Consider the following 21,876-nt stretch of genomic DNA (forward strand, 5'->3'; position numbering starts at 1 on the left):
TAAAAGATATATTGATATAATTTTTTTATTTATATGATAAAAAAACTATTATATCTTTAATAATTTTATTAAAATTATTATTTTAATTAAATTTTTTTATTTAATATATTATTAACTTTTATTTTATAATTATAATTTTTGTCCAGGACAGCATTTCAGTACCAAACAACACTTAATTATATTATATTATATAAAAGGCGATTTCCCTTCACAACGTAAGAAAACACAGCAATGCCAAGTAATAGCTAGCCACAGAAGGAGAACGCAGCAAACCGTTTTGAGTCATTTTAAGCTAAACCCATTGGCAATCACAGTCGCAGTCACATTCACATTCACATTCACATTACTAGTTACAAAATGCCTATAAATTTTTCATTATCAACAACAACCCAAGGCCAACAAGCTCCATGTCCATGCATCTTTGGACACAGAACGAGTTACTTCAGCAAGTTGCCGGTGTCACAAAACCATGTAAAATTCAAAGCCTTGTTCTGTCTAAAACATAGCAACAAACGACGCCATAACAAAGCTCCCCACAACAGTATTGATTCTCTACCAAAGTTTGACACTAGCTGCTGCTACTCTGCTTATTCGAAAATGGAGGGCGTTCGAAAATTGGATATTGTTGGTTCTGTGGAATCCAATGAGTACTCGAAAGAATTGGATGTAGCTGTGAGAGCTGTACAGATGGCTTGTTTTCTTTGTCAGAAAGTGCAAGAAAGTTTGATTTCAAAGAGCAGCAGCCAGGTTCAGTCCAAGGACGACAATTCTCCTGTCACCGTTGCCGGTAATTTTATCTTATTCTTTTAATCTCAATCTTTCTTTCTTTTCTTTTTTCTTAACTGTTTTATTTTTTAACTGGGTTCGTCTTTCTTGTCGACTTTTTCACATTATTTTGTTCTGAGTTTGCTGCAGGATTTATGGTTCAATAATTTGTTTTATTGGGCATGAGTCGCTAAATTGCTATTAGCTTAATTATCCTTATTATTATTATGATTATTTTTACTTCCTAATAGGCAGGCTTTTGTTCTTTGAGTTAGCTATTTTGATAGTAATTAGATATATGTTGCTAATAATGAGCACATTGAGCAAAGCATATTGCATATATGCTATTGTTTATTCTACCGAATTATTAAAGTCTTTTTGGGTGGGGAATGAGGATAACTGTAGCAGCTGTTGAGTTGAATGCAGGGGCAAACATGCATAAACAGCCCATGTTTGTGTAGTTACTAGAAAGACTCAATTGCATCCACTCATGCATGGATATGCATCGCAACTTGTTTCTTCTCCATTCAGAAAGGGAAGGGCTAGGCCTAGTAGTAGGACACTTGGATAAAGGAGCTGAAATTGCACTCAAAATTGCTAAGAGTTCTCTCATTTTTCAAACATCTCATTTTTGCTGCATGAGCTTTATATAATTCAAGCTTGAAATAAAGGACCAAATGCAGATAAAGAGGAAATTTTTCTTAGAGCCTTTTTACCTCAGTATGTGAGAATATTATTTTGTAGTTTAAGGGAAAAAAAAATAAAAGAAAGGAAAATTCTCCTATAAGCCGCATCAGCTGTTCATCTGGAAATGGTTTAGAGCTCTCTAATATCTCTGTTTATAAGCTGCTTCATTTGTTCATCTTTGTTTATGGGACAACCATTCTCTTTCCATGGACATGTCGAGTATTCCTCTATTTCAAGGGAGAGCATGTGGAGTTTCCTCTTTATTCTCAATCATTTGTTTACTTATTAAAACTGACTGATGCTGTAATTTTGCCTCTGAAGTGATGAAGCCGATGTCAAAATGCGTAGAATAAATTACCACTATCAGAGAATATAAATTTTAAATGTTATACCTGATCTGGTAGTTAACACAATCATTGATTTTTGTAAACCTTCTCTTGTGCGATGGCTTTTTCAGCATTTTAATTTATGGATGGGGTTTGGATTAAGGTTTCAGTTTATGTTTCTAATACATAAAACTAGCTAAGAGTAGATCTCTCATTACAATGAATGATTCTGAAAGTAAGCAATATAATAGTAACAATGGTTATGGCTGGTTTTCATGCTCACACCATGTAAACAGATTGGAGTGTTCAGGCAACTGTTAGCTGGCTACTTTCTCAGTCATTTGGGAGTGAAAATGTGTCAATTGTCGCTGAAGAAGATGTTGTCAGTCTCTCCAAGGCTGATGCAGCTGGCCTGTTGAAGGCTGTGGTGAATACCGTGAATGACTGTCTAGCAGAAGCACCTCGGTTTGGGCTCCAGGGTCCAGCAATGGCCCTTGGGGCCTCAGAGGTTATTGAAGCCATCAGTCGTTGCAACTCAAGTGGGGGCCCTACTGGAAGATTTTGGGCACTTGACCCTGTTGATGGCACGTTAGGGTTTGTTCGCGGGGATCAATATGCCGTGGCATTAGCATTGATAGAAAATGGAGAAGCAGTGCTCGGAGTTCTTGGGTGCCCCAATTATCCAATGAGAAAGGAATGGCTAAGTTATCAACATCGCTACCACAGAATTATATCCAAATTAACCCCACCTACATCTGAATCTTGGGACAAGGGGTGTGTGATGTATGCCTGGAAAGGCAGCGGTGAGGCTTGGATGCAGCCTCTAATCCAGGGAGATAAGAAGCTGGTTTGGCCAAACTCTGCAAGGCCAGTTCAAGTGTCATCCATTGAGAATCCAGCATTGGCAACATTTTGTGAACCTGTTGAGAAGTCAAATTCAAGCCACTCCTTCACAGCAGGACTAGCTCACAGCGTTGGCCTTAGGTGCATAAATATCTGTGTGTGTGTGTGTGTGTGTGACTAAAAGTGAAATTGAAGTGTAATTTTCAGTGGTGACAAGAAGCTTTACTTGAATTTTTTTTTACTACAGAAAGCAACCATTACGTGTATACAGCATGGTGAAGTACGCAACCATAGCGCGTGGGGATGCAGAAGTATTTATGAAGTTTGCAAGGGCTGGATACAAGGAGAAGATATGGGATCATGCCGCTGGTGTTGTTATCATAGAAGAAGCTGGAGGTGTGGTCAGCGATGCTGGTGGGCAGCGGCTGGACTTTTCAAAGGGTATATACTTAGAAGGGCTTGATAGGGGTATAATTGCTTGTGCTGGAGCCAGGTTACATGAAAAAATCATCAGGGCTGTTGATGCCAGTTGGAGTTCCTCTAGTCTATAATTATAAGTTTCTTCTTTATAGCATCAATAAGAAGAAAGCAGTATGCAATGTGCATTACCAGATGGTGTGAAAAAAAATTAGTAATGAATTATTTTTCTAATTTTCATTTGTTTGTCCGTGGCATTCCTCTTTGTATATTCTTTAATGAAGTCAGTCCGCTTAGGCTCAGAGATGAGTTTGTTCTATATTGTATTGTATTAAAAACAAAACTCTTCTGTAAATTGATATTTGTTTCATTATATTTTCTGAGACACTAGTAATTCCAATTTGCAGACGCCGCCTTGAATCTCCAATAAATAAATAAAGTCTAACTTGTAGAGTTCATCACAGCTCGACATTTTGCCAACACAGAACGGCTTCGCAAGCGGGTGTGTGTTATTTTCGGGGAACAAATTTAAATTTATTGGGTCCTGAAATCCACTTTTGGCCCATTGTATCATGTTGCAATTTGAAGCCCAGGCTCGTCAAAATGTCGTTGGGTTTGATTGGGCTGGCTGATATGCCAATTACACCCATAACCTCGCCCTTTCTGTAGATATCATACATAATAAATCATATGACAAAGATTTCAAAGATTGTGATATTTATTTATTATCCATACGGATTTGTGCAGCTATCTACAGCGTCTTGGCAGAACTGAAGGCCACCGCTGCATGGGGAATAATGGGAACTGACCTGCCACCCACCCACCATAACAAAAACGCGTTGAATTACTTGAACGCTCTTAAATTGAATTGTAGGAATTCTTGGCCTATTAATTAATTAAAGCCAAACCACAATTTTCAAATGTTAAAATTTGTGTAATCAATTAAGATGAGATGCTTTGCTTTTAATTCAAAGTAGTGATGTCGTGATGAATAAGGCCGTCAATTGATGATTTTGTTGAGATGACCGCACAGATAATGAAGTTTAAGCATGTGTACTTATCTGTGGATTCAAACGTCGAGTTAGGGTTTAGCTACAGTATAACAGTAGTATCATACTATTTTTTTTTTTATCTTTTGTGACAGTACTATTATAAATTTTCATATAACTCATTTTTATTTAAACTTTACTTCATAAATATTCTACTGCATCTATATAAAGTATAAACATTTTAGCTAGCACCTTATACTATTTACTATTTACATATTTTTATCCTATATTACACATATATCACAATACCCCATCTCTTTACTATTTTGAGATTAAATAGTTAACATGTTTAATTTAGAACTTTACGCTTTTTTTAAATATTAAGATTTTTTTAAATTCATTATCAAATTTCATTTAACACTACACTCTTTCTATTATAACTTTTTTTTAATAAATATTATAATACTTTTTATTTACATGCACAATAAATTATGTAATCTCAATAGTCCTATTACAAAAAGTATTATAATTTTTCGTACTCTTATTTTTATCATGTTATTTAATTCAAGTGTTCTTATCTTATGGGTGCATTAGGTTCATCATTATTTGTTGTATTAGGTTATATTGCATTTTTTTTTTTATCACATTAGGGCATATTAAACTATAATTTAGTAAAAAAGTTTTATCCTTCATATATAGTAATAAAATTTTTAATAATATAATATCAATCCATGCTACATAAAATTACTTTAGCACTAATTTAAAGATGATGAACTATTGTTTACAACAATAAATTAAAGGAGAAAAAATTTTACAACAGTAAATAAAATGAGTGCTAAATTATAATATTTTTTTGTAATAGGACTATTGAGATTACATAATTTATTATGCATGTAGGTAAAATGTACTATATATTTATTAAAAAATTTATAAAAGAAAGAGTATAGAGTGTTAAATGAAATTTGATAATGGATTTAAAAATATATATAGATAATATTAAAAAAAGTGTAAGGTTCTAAATTAAACATTTTAATTATTTAATCTCAAAATAATAAAGAGAGGGGGTATTATGATACTGGTGCAATATAAAAAGCAATTTGTAAATATTAAATAGTATAACATGCTAATTAAAATATTTATATGGATACATTAGAAATTAATTTAATATTTATGAAATAAAGGTTAAATAAAAATGAATAAAAAAAGTTATATGAAAATTTACAGGAGCCACAAAAGACCAAAGAAGTGGTACAGTAGCACCGTTGTTTCCGTCAAATTAAGATTAAAAAAAATGGTCGGGCCTGCGCTTTAAATTCAGTAGCTTCTCTTGTCAACTACTTGCACGTCGGTGGGGTTAGTCTTGCCGTACTCTATTGATTCTTGGGACCCGAGTTTGAAGTTTTATTTATTTCTTTTGTCAAATGTTTACAACGAAGATTATCCCTTTCGTTTTGTTAAAAGGGGAATTGCACGACACCTGTTCCGAGATGGAAAATTTTTTTTTTTTCCCACGAGACCCCCCCATCGTAATAGGAAATTGAAAATATCATGGGGGGGGGGACCTATCCAGCACAGTAGCAATAGCACGCGTGTGTGTGTGTATATATATATATATATATTTATGTGACAACATCGTTTTTGATATGGTGCACGTGTACGCTGTCCGCGCTAATTAATTGCCAACACATGATGTTAATGTGCAGTGGCATCATCAAGTAACAGTATTCATCTCTAATGAATTTGCAGATGGGAAGTTAGCCTCATTGATGTCATCATGTTGGCAATTAATCCTCTTTATTTCTCTTGGTACCCTCCCTTAAATCTCCTCACTGTTTACCAGTAGTTAATTAATTAGAAGCACATTAACTAAGCACTTGTGATGTGGCACCAAATTAATTATCGCAAATTCGCAATAGGACTTGATTTTATGAGATTGTTTGTGCAAGCGAGTCTCGCGGGCTTTATAATTTGTTTGATGAATCACCGGCACAGCAGTAAACTATATTTAAAAAAAAAAAAAAGAAAAAAAAGTGCCATAATTGCATCCAACCTACTCAACATTATTTCAAAGTGGGCCCCTCTCCTTTTAATTGAAAGTCATCCAACTCTCTGTTTAATAATCTGTCTATAAATAATGCATATTCCCCCTCTCTCAATCTCATTTCCTCATCGCACTCCCAAAAAACACTACTCACAAAAATGAACTCTTTCGCTAGCTATGTCTTCGTCATCTTGCTCATCACATCAACTTCGTCACTTTGCGTGGCTGCCCGACCCGGAGCATCAGCTGAGCTCAACAACGACGACAAGCTCTCTGAAGGCAAAACCACCAACCAAAACACCAAGGGTGGAAACGGGTATGACGCCGGGATGGATGGATTCTTTGGACCCGGATCGGGTATACCCGGGTTCGGAAATGGGATAGTGGGTGGCGGGTACGGAGCCGGGTACGGAGGTCCGAATGGAGGGTACTCAAGAGGTGGTGTAATTAGGCCCAGTGTGGTGTGTAAGGAGAGAGGTCCTTGTTACATGAAGAAACTGACGTGTCCGAAAAAGTGCTTCACCTCTTACAGCCGTTCAGGGAAGGGCTACGGCGGTGGTGGCGGAGGCGGTGGATGCACCATGGATTGTAAGAAGAAATGTGTCGCTTACTGTTAGAGAATGAGCCGAGCCTTGGTCTTAGTTTCTAATATTTCTTACGTAATGTAATCTACTGTTATATTCATATATAAGTCATGTATGTGCTGCAAGGTTTATTATGGCTTTGCCTTGTGGCTTGAGCCCCCTTTTTTCTTTTTCTTTTTCTCCTTCTTCGGTTGAGCTACTACTTATAATATAATATAATATATATGGAGATATGAATAAAAATGGTATGGCACGTCTTCTTAGTAGCTAAAAGGTTTTAATGGCCTGTTCACTGCTTGCCCACTGAATGTTATGAACGTCTTAACAAGATTGTTTTGTTGAAGTGGTACTGTGTGGTAGAGACTAGGATTTGGGCCATAGGGTTCCTTGGTGCATCTTTGATTGAAAGGAATGGATGGACTCTTTAATAACGGATGTTTAATATGGAAGAAATAAGAGAAGAGGAATTTTGATTGCTTAGTTGGAAGAAATGAAAGAAGAGACGGAAGAGAAAACTAGAAAAAAAAAATGAAAATCTCTCTTTAATTTCATTATTTAATTTGATATGAAATCATATTTTTTTTATTACTTTTCTCTTCTCTCAATTTTTATCTTTTCGCATTTCGTCATATGGAACATAGCCATTGATCCATATTTAATCCCATAATATTTTGTCTCAGAATATCAATGCCTGTCGAATTATGATTGTGCTTTTTAAGATCTTTTTTGGCGTGAAATAAAAATTTGATTCAGAATATAATGATGAAAGCATATGATTCCAAGAAGTGGAGAATATCCTTCACGAAGTCCGACGATCTTATTTGTATGGTCTACTCAAAATTGACAAAGAAATAATCATGAAATAAACTCAACACAGAACGAATTCATCATACATGGAAATGGTTGTAGAGAGTCTCAACAAGGCGAAGCCTATACTCTCTAGTAACCAACATATACAAAACAGAGCACTCGAAATAAGTCAAAAAGAAAAAGAACTGATGTAAGCCAGGCCAGTCTCCGAACATATCATCTCCGAGAGCATTTTCCATGGCTTTAAGTGCATGTACAACCTAAATCATACAGAAGGTTATCACAGTGTTCTATCCTCTACTGAAGTATATTATAAAGCTGCCCTCATAGCCCCTCGTGCAGCCTCACGCTTCATCTCTGCAGCTTTACCACTTCCTCGGAAATACATGTACACTTGCTGTACATAAACAAAAACAAGGGTGTTAATGGGAAAAATAAGAGAGGGGGAGGAGGTGAAGAATTAATGGATTATGCATGCTGGGCAAATGACATAATTTTCATGAAATGTTGGTGAACAAGAATCAAGGTGCAAAGCAGACCTGAATAACCCAGATGCTGACCAATGATTCCAGGCAGAATAATCCAAATCCAATGAAGTAGAATATCTGTATCACCAAAGAAATTACAATCAATATATTTAATCCTTCAGTGATACAAGCAACATTTCGTATATAATAATCATGTTGAGTTTAGCACATCCACATGCTATAGATTTATGCAAATGAATCAGAGAATTCACTCCAAAAAGGTAAGGTTAGGTTGAAGAATTCTTACCCCAACCAGTGCATCGTCACCCATAACATCCACCGCAGGCAAAACGCCACTATTCCAAGAGTTCAAAACACAAAACCGTTAGCAGCTACTAACGAAAAGAAAAAATTGATGGCATACACCAAATAAATTTTAGTCCTTGACAGCCCTATGAAGTCCAACAGGTGATCGCATGCCTACCCATCCACCCAGCCCAACAATCAGCCCAGTTCCCATTCTTAAAATAAATATAACAACAAAAGAGATAAATAATATCCTTCTTATGGCTGACAATAGGCTTAGAAAAGAAAGCATATAATTGCCAAGAATAAGTTAGTTATTGTCAAATACAAATTTGCAGCAAAGACCGGTCAAAATTTTGAATTAACTTACGTGAGTGACTTTCCTTTGAAAATTATTGGAGGAGCAACTGAGGCAAATATGCAAAAGCCAATGTGGAGCTGAGGCAGAATAAATAAAATAAAAGAATAAGAAATTGACCAGGTTTTGAACTTAATAGCAAATTAATGATTATAAATAGAAAGATTTACCAAGTAAAACAAGAAAAACCATCCAAACTTCATTGCACTTTCAGTCCTGCAAGAAGGCTTATAATGTGATAAGAAAACCAAGAAAGAAACCAAATTAAGAGCAAGCTGATCAGCAAACACTCTGTCACTGCAATCTCTTTTAAAGCTTCAGGCAAACATGTGAGTTTAGTCTATTTTCACTCATTCTGACAGATAGAAAACAAGATAAACAGTAACACTGTTGACAGATTTGTTAATTTTCATACCAATATCCAGAAAATACCCAAAAGTACAGCCACTGAATCAGATTTATTTCTGTGACTGAACAATATCTTAAAGTAAACATGCGCCATCGTAAAGTAAACATGCGCCATCCCAATTATATGGTATTAGAAAAACACGATGGAGGATTGTCACCCCTAAAAATCCAGCTGGGCTCAGCGTTGACTCTTCTGACATGATCCCCAATCTTCAGACAACAAACTTTGACATGTAGTCAGGCAACAAATTTTTTAGAAGAAACTTAGTATATTAAAGGAGGATAAAAATTGCCATTGGGTTACAATTGGTGCCCTCAAGTCTCAAAAATGTTAGGGGGCACTAATTCGAGCACCCATAGGGCCCATTTATCCCCTTGTAAAAAATGTGGAAGAGGGGTAGATATATCCGGCAATAATTAAAAAAATGAAGAGTAAAAATTACAAGGGTGTATCAAGTGTCCACAGATATAATCAAAAAGAGAGAAAAGGGCGAAGGGAAATAATCTACAAAGCCCATCCAATAACCCCAAAGATTATTACATCCTTCCCTTATCCAAAATCAATCTACACAAAGGGAAATAATCTACAAAGCCCATCCAATAACCCCAAAGATTATTACATCCTTCCCTTATCCAAAATCAATCTACACAAAATTAACCCAAGACCACTGTACTCAGGCAACAATTTGCCCACCTTGATTTTTCAGGCATAAATAAATGAAAAGCCAACTTGAAGAAGATACAAAACAAATTACCTGAAAGCACGATAGAGTGGACGATACCACAGCCCATAAGCACCTGGAACTCCTGCTATGAAGTAAATAATGGCGAGAAACCAGATTTTTACACCTACAACAACAAATAAGCACAACCCAATGTACATAGTATCAGAGAATCATATATATGATAGAGAAAGCTCTAGTACTTAGAAAACAAACAAAGGAGATATGTAAATGAACCTTCGCCTTTGATCCATGCTGTGGTAACAGCTACGATGTTCCACAGGAGACACACAAACAATCCTGCATGAAATAAGCAAGAACATTATGATGACTATGATGATAATAGTTACAACCACAAAGAACATGTATCATACAAACAAATCTGCAATGACATTTCTAGGGACAGTCACAAAAGTAGAAGCTACAACTGCAGTGTAGGGCCTAACACTACTAACATATTTTATATACAACCTAAAAGTTTTGCCATGCACATAGTAAAAGCATCATATTTTCAATCCAAACAAATACGAAAAACATACCTAAATATGTTGCAAATGCAACATATTGCAGCCTTTGTAGATGAATTGGTATTTCGTTTGCAATGTCATGATGAATAATGGGGAAAAATGGTGGCCAGTTTTTCTCCTCAAGAACAATTCCAGCTGCAAAATGAACATTGCAGAACATGATGGATAAAAATTTGACATTTCCATATCAAATTGAAGTGTTATGCAATATCAAAGCACCACCACAGCAGTTACTCCTGCTGGAATCTTTCATTTCAATCAGTCACAATAACAAAAGATTGACTCCTTGTAATACCACCCGATAAAAAGTAGACATTTCATCACGGAGGAGGAAAATAACCAATTCAATCTCCATTCAGAGAATCAGAGGTCCAAATCCCAAAGCTATTCAAAATATACAGTCAATTTGAGTTACCTCGTGCTGCAGCTTCTTCTTTCCTTCTTACATCCTGCAAAATAAAAAATATTGGAGATCAGATAGATACTAAGTCAACCAGAGTGTGGAGTATGCTTTTTTTCCCCTCTACTCTAAAAATGAAGACACCATCTAGCATGGACAATTTTCTCCAACATGTTTAGTTTGGCAATTTTATTATTTAGGTAATACCCCCATTTGAAAAACAATAATGACACTTTGTAGGTCCATGACTCTGTCAACTGTGCCTAACTTCAAGAATTAACAATCCACTAATAAATCAAAACAGACCTGCTCCCGCCTTCTTAATTCAGCCTCCTTAGCTTGAAGTTCCTTCTCTTTCTTCTTCAAATCCTACATTCAAAATAGACCGTAATCAGAGAAACTATGATAATGTTTACTGGGAGTAAATATACGTTCGATATGGACTCCCTTAAGTATTGAGAATTTCATCGTACCGCAGCTGTATCAAGAGGAATGTCAATAGGCGCATCACGTTCAAAATTGAAACCAGCTGGTTCATGAGGAAGAGGTGAAAGCCTTGAATTAGTTGCAGGTGGAACACTTGCACTGTTCTGGAGTATGACAAAATCATGTTTTAGAGCTCAAGTAACAAAAATGAAAAACTAGTTACTTGTGAGCGCAAAGATCTCTTGGAACCAGATGCAATTAGCAGGAAGAGAAGGAGAGATAACGAGAGAAAGCATGACAAAATGCAAAGAAATATTGAGTGTTTAATCATTCTCCACATGACAAAAAAGACAAATTAAATGAAAAATTATTAAAGAATGATCACCATTCCAGAGGACTAAATTTCATCTTATCCTATTCATGTTACTACTCTTAAAAAAAATCTAATATGATATTAATTATTAAATGTCATTCTAAGCACAAACATACATAACAATTTTATATGAAAAGTTTAGCTTACTGTTGTAAAAAATCCACCTCCACCAAACCTTGATTGGCCCGAGCTTTTCCCCCTAACAGCTGGGTCCTGTTAGTGAAACATGAAATCAAAGAACATTTAATCAGTTATTTGTCAGATTGTATTAAGCACTATTGAACACTAAGAACCAAAATATAAAATTGAAAAAAAAAATCAATATAGTCAAGCATCTAACTTTACAACATTACTATTCGAAAAGTCAAAAACATCATCACATGAACTCTCATTTTGTTTAAGTTGCAAGTGAACCTGATAATGTAATTTGGTCCATGTCAAGCAATGTACTCGCAATTGTTAACTAAGGTACACCACTAGTAATGCAGTGTCCATATATCGTGATGATAAGGTCAAGGTTAGAAAGAAAGAGCTCAAAAACAATAAACAAGATAAACCAAAAGACCAAAAAAAAATTCCGGCCGTAATATAAAAGTGCACCAGTAATTAAACAACAAAACCATCAAGAACTAACAATGAAATTGAGAGGCACCTATTCATAACTAGGGAAAAGAAAAGATCCCTCAAAAACATATTAAAATCAAAGTGGAGAAACTTAAGTACAAAGAAATTAACAGATCCAGCTGAAAATTTAAAACCTTAACAACCATAATCAAGGAACAAAACTAAAGAAGCTCAAAACTAGAATGTAAAAGCATCAGTTTCACATTCAGTATAGAGTTGACTTTTGCACACAAAGCCACAAAAACAGAGCGGATCTAGCGAATTAAATCAAACCAAATTACTTTCACTAACTTCATCAATCAACTAAAATAAATCCCTAGACTTTCAGAATGTCAATAAACCACACAAAATCAGCAACCGAACTTGAAAAGAAGGAACTTACGGAGAAAGGATTCACTTCCTCTTCATCGAAGGGATTGCTGTCGTAACGGCCGGCCATCACAAGCGGTTATAACTTAACTTCAGCAAAAAAATGAACTCAGAAAAAGTTCGGGGCAGGTGATTTATAATTAAAAAAAAAGAAAAAAAGCTTAATTCAAAAACTGGAAAGACAAAAAGCTTGCAGAGGAAGTGATTTGCAATTGCTTACCTTTTTCACCAAATCTTGAGAGAAATCGGAGAACGATTTAAAGAGAGAGAGATGATATGAAAGTTGTTGGACTCGTCTTCAGTCAGCGTTTATGCCTCGTCTTCAGTCAGCGTTTATGCGCGTGCTTTAGAATTTTAGAATTTTAGAAGGACAAAAATTGGGGGAATTTATTACGAACAGCGGGAAGGGTGTTTTTGTAATTTCATGACTCAAAAATTTTTAATTTTTGATTTTTGAATTGAATAAAAACAAGCAAAGAAGAAGCTTCTTCAAAGTAATCTTGAGCATTGTTAGTTCGATGGATGATAATCGAAGGAATTTATCGTATCCTGCTCCGCTATCCTCTCCTTGTGAGAAAAACTACCAAGAAGAAAACAATAATAGTAAATTTATCATATTAAGCTCTAATTTTCATAAATATTACAAGGTGACCTAAAATTTGGCCAAATATGATTGTCTTGTCCTGTATGCCATTGTCATCGGGCACATCGCAATGTAAGCAATGTTCAAACAATGGCGCACGAAGTTGTTGACATTGTCCGTTGAGGAGTCCATGAAATTAAATAAGGTAGGCCAACCCATAAACAAATGAATAAAGCTGCTCGTGCAACGCGTTGTTTCATTTACCGAATAGACCGACGTGTTTTTTTTCTTATATTGAAATTTCTCAAGAACTTAATTTTTTTTTATTTATGTGTATAAAAAAAAAAATTGGTCAAACTTTTATGTTGATATTAACTAACTAGTAATACGTTTCTTTCATAAATTGATGTCATCTCAAGTCTCGTTACTTTATAATTTTTCTTGTTTTAACTTGCTGGCACCGTAACGCTACCTGGACCAATAAATTGCATCAAACAATTCCCTATAATTTGTTTAGTAAAAAATAAATAAAATTTGATAGGGAAGATGTTCTCATCATAAACCCACTAAAAACGAAAGCCAACTCAAATAAATAAAATTACTTTTTCTTTTAATGCAATTTTCCGACGCACAATTATTTCATGTCATTCTAGACTTGGTACTGAAGGAACCTCATCTAAAAAGCAGAGGCTAAAAAGGTAGAGCTGAGGCTTAAATTGCGAAAGATCATGTGAAACGTAAGTGACATCGCCCTGAAAATGCTCAATCATTCAACTATGAATTAATATAAGTCAAGATCAACATGTGAGGGGTGAGAAAAAGGGTGAGCCAAGGGGAGAGGGGGGAAAGAAAGAAAAAACAAAATCTCTATATAGGTAAACTGAGAGATGAGAACTGAATTGCAATAGCAAAATTATGAAACTTAAATAATGAAAAAATTACAAGCATCTGAGGAAGGCTACAGTAACTATAGTACAAGTATTGATGAGCCTGTATGTGTGGATTGAAGCCAAAACTAACCGGACTAACGTATCAGCTTTGATGTCTAAAGAGTTCAAGAGACTCAGTGGTCTTGGCGTCTTTCTTTTTTGCGTCTTTGCTTTCTTGGAAATGGATCGACCCAGGATTTGTCTTGTTCTATAGCCTCATTCCAGCGTTTTTTAAATATCTGAAGCTCCATCGTTGATTGCCTCCTAATCTGCTCACATCATTTTAAGGAGGTTAGAATCAGAATATAAGTATTGGTCGAAAAATAATTTTAACCATTATTCAATTCCTCCAGTAAAAATGATTTACTTATTTCTTTCATGATATATTGGATGGCTTAACCTAGATTTTGCCTACTTGTAAGAGATTATTCTAGATTGCATGTAAACTTGTGGCCGGTAAACAGCGAATTTTAAACCTCAGATTCCTACCTCAGCTCGCAGATCAACAGGTGCAGGACCATGTCTCTGAATATTATTAACAACCAAAAAGGTGAATTTTAGAGTAAGCACAGTAAGATGATAAAATGATTGGAAAAGACATCCAATGCTTGAAGTTTACCTTTGCTAACTCTTCGCGTTTAGTAGACTGCAAAGACTGAGAAAACAAGTCATGCATGCGAAATGATGAGCATAATAACAGCAATAGCAATTGAGATAATAATTAGAACTTTTTTGTATCTATAGCTATTAAATTACTCAAAAGTAGGTAGTTTTAAGATGACATCATCTACTGCTTCAACTCAGTAACTAGGTTGGCATTATTAATTAACAAATTTAGACATCAAATAACATAATTTGATGAAAAATGGGTTTTGAGGTATTTTCCACCTGAAAGGTGGATTTAGTGAGTAGCAAATTAGATATACACTGAACACAGCAACTCAACGAAAAGCAGAACACAACATTTCGATTGATACTGTCATACATACGTTCATGTGAAATGCACACTGAGAAACCCCTCAATCTTAGTTCTCAGATGTACTTTTTATACTTTCCTTAGTAACATTACCATAGACATAGGAATCTGAATGTTACCAGTTCAATGCAATTTTAGTGGTTGCAAACAAGGGGAAAAATAGAATAGATTATTCAATTAATAAACAAAAAAAATTGAGGCTGCCAGCTAGTTCAGTTTGTAAATTCTCTTGGGTTTAACAAGAGGTCTGGGGTTCAAAGCCCACTCGCAAGGCTGCAAAGGGATTTAGTAATTACCAGCCATCCTGCGCTTAAATTTGAAAAATAAACAATAAACATAAAATTTCAACAAATATGGAAAAAGACAAGTTAATAAACATTAAAGCATAAGAGAAAAGGAATGCAAATAACCTTTCTTGTTGGTCGCTGCCCACCCAGAGTCTGTATTCCCTGATGAACCACATACTCACTATCGATAATTCCTACATTCTTTGTGCGATCACCCTGCACAGTGACATTATCATTCACAAATTATCTGACTGTGGTTGTTAATTGTTAAAATGTATTTAGCTTTTCCATTCCCTTAGGGAAATAAATGACAATAAGAACACAGAAAAGTTTGCTTAGAACAGGTATGTCCATTTGTTTTAGCATAACAAAAATCAGGGGATACAAATCACCTGACAAACCTAGAGCCAAACCAAAAAGCATCACAAAAAATAGCATATAAAAGAGATGCCAAGAGATTCAAAAAAGGAAAAAAAAAAAAAAAAAGTGCATCGGAAAAAAATCAACAGTTGGTAAACCTTGTCCAAAACACATCGAAGGAGTCTCACCTGCGCACAATATCCGAGTTTCATATCCATTCCCCATCCATGGACAAGATCATTCTGCGGGAAAAAAAAAGAAGAAAGAGGCAACTAAGTGACCCAAAAAAAAAAATATATGTACTCAAAAGAATGGTGATGCTTGCTCTAGAAAGCAGGTATATCAGAAGTTAGACTTAGCTCAAATCTAGTCAGATCAAGATTTACTCAAAATGTAAAGTCTCAAGGGTAAACAAGAACTAATAATAGTACATGCTCTAAAGAAAAGCATTATTTGCTTCAAGAACCGCTCAAAGATGTTTGTTCAGGACCATGGCATCTTGATAAGGGCACAGATATATAATTACCTGTATAAGATGCCAAGCACAATACCAAGCAGATCTTGAAAAAACTGGAGCCATGCCTTCCACAAATCTTCAAATGAAATAGAAAGGGAACAAATCCAGAATTAAACACATCTTTATGATACTGATTAAAAGCATCTTCTAACTCGTCACCATCAACGTGTAAATATCACAAAACTTGATGCTAGAATGATCATGTAAGTACATCGTCATAAATGAAACTTCGATAGAAATAAACAATTGTTTATTCATGCCAACTTAGCCCACAAAGGAAGCTATCCCACCGATGACAAAAAACTTAACAGAAGACCAAAAAAAAGGCATCTTCAGTGTACCAGTTCAAATGACATACCCAGTGCAAGGTGGCCCCTCACTGGTATTTGTACACTTCACACTGCCTCTCAAGTCATACACTCGTCTGCATTTCAAAAATATGTTTCATTTAAGCATAAAAGATCTTAAATGTAGATTCTAAGCAGTAGTTCCAAGCATCACTCTGTTCACCTATGAAACTTCTTTGTTCTTGCACGGATGGTAAATTTGTGATGTATCTCTGTTGAGTTTGGGTCCAAAGCTGGCTGTGATATCTCAAATCCTTCGGACTTTACAATTTCTAGGTATCTGAGTGAGAATGCCACTAATCAATCAATTTGTTGTGTGTAGGCATACAAAATAGTAATCAACCAAATAAATGAAGTCTTATATAAAACAACTAGAAACCAAGCGAATTTATTACAAAATTGAATTTTTCTTTTCCACAGTCCTAATAAGAGTGACAAAATTTTTCACCATGCTAGTGAATTTTTATCCTAATAATAGCAATTTCTAAGTCACTAGACAGAGTAAGGACTTTTTTTTGTGGGGTGGGGGGGAAGGGAATAGATCTGAAGGAAGGAAATAGACAGCAAAGGTATTGGATTCCATGATTTAATTTGAATGAGATAGTGGATATAAGGACATCAGTCAATCACGGTAACAAAAGTTCGAATTATTTAGACAAGAAGATGCTCAAGAATTTGAAAACAAGGGGTTTCACCATCACAAGATCATGTAAGTTGCAGCTTCCAACCTTCAGATATAAGATATTAAAATCTCCTGAAAGCCTTTATTTTTTAAGGAACAAACCACTAAATTTTCAAAGACAACATTTAAAGGGTCTATGCCTTTAATTAACATTTATCCCTTTTAACACTATAAATTTTTGTGCATCTATAAAAATGATTGTTAGAACATGCACAAACACACACCAAAAAAGAAAAAAGATACATATATTTCAGGCTGACAACAAGAATACTGTAAGCCCGTCGACAGTACCTTCGTGGATCAAAATTTTCCACCCCCAAATCTTCGTCCCAAAGAAATATGTAGTCATAATTGGACACGACATCTGGATGCAGAAAGCGTTTTGCAAACCACCTGGAAAGATAGAGAGAGCATCCCCAAAAGGGAAAAAGAAAAGAAACACAAGAATAGGATTAGTACCATTCTTGGTGCAACATATTAGACAGACTAACAGATCCCATCCGATAAGCAGCAATGTGATATCCACATAAACAGAATATGGACACAATAAAATTATAAGTACCATTCATCTAAAGATCTAAGCCATCATCTAAGATCTAAATCACAAATTGGTGGTTGAAGGCCTATAATTTCCTCAGTCAGACAACTAATACTAGAAAACCTTTTGGCACTATTAATCAACCTTACCATTTTGTTTGGTTCTGAGCAGCTATGTGAATTGCCTTGTTACTCCAGTCAAGACCCCGCCATGCATTTACATCGCCATCATAATGGAATAGAATAACTGTAAAATTCTCAGGAAGAAACTGAATCCAACAAAATTAGGAAAATAATGTTAGAAGTCCATGGCATTTCAAATATTTGAATACCAAAAATGCAATACCTTTCGAACAATAGCATCCACGTTATCCTTTTGCTTAATACCAGCTGGAATTGCCAGCAAGTTACGGTTACTGTAAACACCGAACTGCCATTTAAACACCACCTCATGTCAGAAATAGTAGAGAATTATATGATAATTTTGTATGACCAACACAACTTCATCAGAATGAACACGTGATTATTAGATCAACTAGCGGGTTATCAATCATCTATTGGTTTCTGACATTCTGTCCTACCAAAATTTAAAAAAAAAAAATTCTGTGCAATATTCACATATAGACCTCAAATTTATACCAGAGCATTAGAGGATAGAAACCGAACCTTTTTCCTTGAGCTACTTGTAGACCACAGAGGCCTCAGCTCCAAATCTGATCTAGCTTGTACAATTCCACGAGGCAAACTTTTTAACCTCCCAGAAAAAAATCTAGACCCCTAGGGTAGAAGCATAAAAAGTAATTCAGTATAACGAGGACAATAAGGAACAAACATCTAAATCAGAACATTCAATCCCATGCAAGAAAAGAGAAAATAAGGCAGATAAATTTCAGAAATTTTTATGCATGATGCATCAATGATTAAATGCAAATCACAAGCAAAACCAAGAAAATTAGTTTCAGGAATCAGGACATAACAAATCAGACCAAGGGAAGATAAGAAAACCATACAAGAAATTACATGCAGTGCCAAAAATTTTACCTTTGATATATCGAAGGGACTGAATTTTGCTTCCATCTGGCAAGAGAAACAGAAATTAGTGAACTCAACAGCCAGAGATACGAAAAAAGGTCATCACACCATACAAACAGCTGAACTGAATACAAATACCCAACGAGGATGTTATAACTTTTTAACATGATCCATTAACATGACTGATGACTGATGATTAATATAAGTTTGTTCCACTTCCAAAATGCCCATGTTGATCATAAGTAAAGCCAACTGCACTATCATCACGGTAGATTTAATTTATGTCTTCCTAAACCACTAGACAAGTAACTGAAATAATCACATGGCATCAGCAAGGACACTACATGCGAGTTCTGCAGAAAAAATATCAAGTTTACAGCAGCTGGTTGGTCTTTATAATTAGGAGTCTATGATATCTAATAACCGAGTAAAATTTAGTACCTCTGTTTGTTTGTATTGATAATATGTGGTTCTATATACAACGAACAACATTACTGTACACATAATCGCCATAAATTGCAGCTGCTTCATCTTGACTCCAAATTTTACCTGCACAACAGAGAGTTGGAAATTTAGAAAACAAAACAATAACCAGAACCCGTATTCTAGAGAAAAAACCCCTTCGATCATACCCCATCAGAGAAAGAATTCCGTTTCAGCAATCTCCAAGTCTTAATGGACTTCATAGACAACCAAGGCTTCTATATCATTCTCATAACAAGCTGCATGAGAGCAAATAACATTAACCCAAAGCAATGCTTAGCAACAACTAACTCCATCTAAACCATTGAAGGATTAATTTTTTCCGCTCTATTAACAAACAAACAGCTTATTTACACTTTAAAATGGACATTTCAGATCTTCAGCGACAGCTTTGATTTTTTTTTTTTTTTTTTTTAATGTACTGAAGAAGTTCCATATTATTTATAAAAAAATGCAAAAAAGGAAATAACAGTTGTAAGAAAAAAACATGCCAAAAAAGGAGAAGAAGAAAATCTCTAGTCCATTGCGTTAGATCTGTAACTCATTTTTTTTTATTTAAAAAGAAAACACAAATAATAACGGTTAACAAGGACTAGTTAAGTTGTAAATCTGAACCGACAAAACTTCAAAGCTGTCACAGCAACAACACAAACACAATCACGCCATAAGTTAATACAATTTCCGAAAACAGATACCTTCCAGAAAAGAAAAGAACAGAAAAAAACTGGAAATGAGCTTGTGAGAGTTCGCTGAGACTGAATAACGACCGTCCGATTTGAGGACCGGAAGTTGATGGCTAAGCAAGTTTTAATGGCTGATCAAAATTTGAAGATACAATAATAATAATAATAATAGAGCCAAAACGGAAATTGGAAAAAAAAAAGAAAGAAGGAAAAAGAAACAGTGAATGGAGAGAGAAGAGAGTGTGTTTGTATTGTATTTATACAAAAGCTGAAGAGCTGGTCGAAAGACGAGTGTATGGGAGGCGCCACGTTTTATGGGAAGATCACTGAATAGTTCTGTTTACTTTTCTGTTTTTTTTTTTCCTTTGATATTTTTATATTCGGGGTTTTTCTTATTGGGCAATGTTATTATTATTATTATTATTATTATTATTATTATCTTTTTGGTCACAAACTCACAATAGCCGACGAAGACGAGTAAACGGAGACGAGACACTGAGTTTTTTAATAGAACTTTTCAGACCAAAGTGAGTCTACATCTCTCTCTCCCCGGTGTTTTTAAAAATTATGTTTTATGGGCCGATAACATTTGAGTCCTCCAATTTTTTAAGCTTTCTCAAATAAAGAAACTATTTGTTTATATAATTCAGTGCGTCCATGAATCAGAATCCAAATCATCTCGAGATGACCAAAATATCAAATTGTGACGAACGTAATATCATTAAATACACCGCGTTTAACTTGATGTCCCATGAGGGTTGGACCTATTTGATACAGATAGACAAACTATATCCTACTTGAGAAATTATAATAATACAACACGGTATACGACTACGGGGGTGAAAATATCAACAACACTGTCGCCGTCTGTCTTACTCAACTTTTTAATGTTTTTTAAAATAATAATAATTTTTTTTTAATGTATTTATCTAATATGCGCACTCGGTAAAGGCGAGGATTTGTTTTGCTGTCACTTATGCCTTTTTCAATTTAGTGCCGGAATCTTTGTTCGCGTTGTTACCGTCCCTAGATAAAGTAGAATCTCATCAAAGTTGTTGATTTTATTAATTTACTGTATTTTACATATTTAATATCCTCTTAATAAAATAAAATAATTCATCTTAATTAATTGTTGTGGGCGCCCAAATAAGAAAAAGAATCCAGCCTTTTGTTTTGTATCTTTAATTTGGCCTAGATATAATAATTTTATATAATTATTTAAGGGTGGGCAAAACCCATATTAATCCAACTTCGAGTGCTTATTCTATGATTTTAGACAACTAGGTAATAAATTATTTAACATCGTAAAACAATATTCCACACAACAATTTTTTTTTTTTGAAACCAATAAAAAGGTTCGTTGTTGGGAATGGGAATCATTTTGTTATCCCTTCTTTATTGATGCCAATAAGCATTTTAAAAAATAAAAATGCGAAAATCAGGTACTTTGATTTATTAAATTTAGAACTTGGACATCGTATTTGATTTTATGTAGTTTGAAAAAAATAAATAAAAACACTGTTTAATTTATTAAATTTAGAATTTGGACATTGTATTTGATTTCATGTAGTTTGAAAAAATAAAAATAAAAATACTGCTTGATTTATTAAATTTAGAATTTGGACATTGTATTTGATTTTATGTAGCTTGAAAATAAATAAATAAAACACTGTTTGAAAAGAAGAAAAATTGAAAACATGAAAGACTTCGCTGTCATATGAGCTGTTGATTGGCTGTAAATCTGTACTAGTTCATGGTTTCTTAGAGTTGGTTTCGAATATCTCCTTTAATTGATATTGGTCCGACATTTATTTATAAACAATAACTTTTCCTAAATAAATCCAAACTTTATTACCCAAGCATATATGGTCCTTTTATTAGTCAATATTTACAGTACGGAAATCAGTATCTAGTCCCTATATTGCCCAAACAAAAGAATTCGAGCTCAATTCCGTTTAATTGGATTTCGGATCAAATATTATTATTTTTTTATCTGAAATAATTACAAATTTTATGTC

The 21,876-nt window shown here is 34.6% G+C and overlaps 4 protein-coding genes across 8 annotated transcripts; 2 read left to right on the plus strand and 2 right to left on the minus strand.

Moving 5' to 3' along the window:
* Nucleotides 1-237: 237 nt before the first annotated feature.
* On the plus strand, nt 238-3,423 carry LOC18052557 (PAP-specific phosphatase HAL2-like). The gene is made up of 3 exons (XM_006449188.2): nt 238-787; nt 2,075-2,762; nt 2,869-3,423. Exons 1-3 carry the CDS (start codon nt 358-360, stop codon nt 3,170-3,172), a joined length of 1,422 nt encoding a protein of 473 aa, XP_006449251.1. The 5' UTR covers nt 238-357; the 3' UTR covers nt 3,173-3,423.
* A 2,740-nt stretch (nt 3,424-6,163) lies between these two features.
* On the plus strand, nt 6,164-6,920 carry LOC18052558 (ctenidin-3). The gene has a single exon (XM_006449190.2). It carries the CDS (start codon nt 6,227-6,229, stop codon nt 6,683-6,685), a length of 459 nt encoding a protein of 152 aa, XP_006449253.1. The 5' UTR covers nt 6,164-6,226; the 3' UTR covers nt 6,686-6,920.
* Nucleotides 6,921-7,492: 572 nt separating this feature from the next.
* Nucleotides 7,493-12,810, minus strand: LOC18052559 (secretory carrier-associated membrane protein 3). Of its 3 annotated transcripts, none has more exons than XM_006449193.2 (14): nt 12,663-12,809; nt 12,456-12,527; nt 11,597-11,662; nt 11,124-11,240; nt 10,957-11,019; nt 10,666-10,699; nt 10,263-10,385; nt 9,961-10,023; nt 9,757-9,850; nt 8,764-8,809; nt 8,606-8,673; nt 8,237-8,285; nt 8,002-8,067; nt 7,493-7,859 (listed from the first exon to the last, which is right to left on the minus strand). In XM_006449193.2, exons 2-14 carry the CDS (start codon nt 12,510-12,512, stop codon nt 7,773-7,775), a joined length of 933 nt encoding a protein of 310 aa, XP_006449256.1. In that variant the 5' UTR covers nt 12,513-12,527; nt 12,663-12,809; the 3' UTR covers nt 7,493-7,772. The 3 variants fall into 3 exon arrangements, with proteins under 3 accessions (XP_006449256.1, XP_006449257.1, XP_024046808.1); XM_006449194.2 differs by having other exon boundaries at nt 12,456-12,532; XM_024191040.1 differs by lacking the exons at nt 7,493-7,859; nt 8,002-8,067; nt 8,237-8,285 and having other exon boundaries at nt 8,602-8,673; nt 12,456-12,532; nt 12,663-12,810.
* A 946-nt stretch (nt 12,811-13,756) lies between these two features.
* On the minus strand, nt 13,757-20,214 carry LOC18052560. Of its 3 annotated transcripts, none has more exons than XM_006449199.2 (16): nt 19,871-20,213; nt 19,325-19,414; nt 19,134-19,241; nt 18,702-18,737; nt 18,327-18,437; nt 18,007-18,090; nt 17,811-17,929; nt 17,415-17,516; nt 16,605-16,721; nt 16,453-16,518; nt 16,104-16,170; nt 15,766-15,819; nt 15,341-15,433; nt 14,574-14,600; nt 14,444-14,479; nt 13,757-14,223 (listed from the first exon to the last, which is right to left on the minus strand). In XM_006449199.2, exons 2-16 carry the CDS (start codon nt 19,376-19,378, stop codon nt 14,089-14,091), a joined length of 1,209 nt encoding a protein of 402 aa, XP_006449262.1. In that variant the 5' UTR covers nt 19,379-19,414; nt 19,871-20,213; the 3' UTR covers nt 13,757-14,088. The 3 variants fall into 3 exon arrangements, with proteins under 3 accessions (XP_006449262.1, XP_006449263.1, XP_006449261.1); XM_006449200.2 differs by having other exon boundaries at nt 14,574-14,609; XM_006449198.2 differs by lacking the exon at nt 16,453-16,518 and having other exon boundaries at nt 14,574-14,609; nt 19,871-20,214.
* Between the last annotated feature and the right edge of the window lie 1,662 nt (nt 20,215-21,876).

The sequence above is a fragment of the Citrus clementina genome, unplaced genomic scaffold (genome assembly GCF_000493195.1).
Source record: "Citrus clementina cultivar Clemenules unplaced genomic scaffold, Citrus_clementina_v1.0 scaffold_2, whole genome shotgun sequence".
Taxonomy (NCBI): domain Eukaryota; kingdom Viridiplantae; phylum Streptophyta; class Magnoliopsida; order Sapindales; family Rutaceae; genus Citrus; species Citrus x clementina.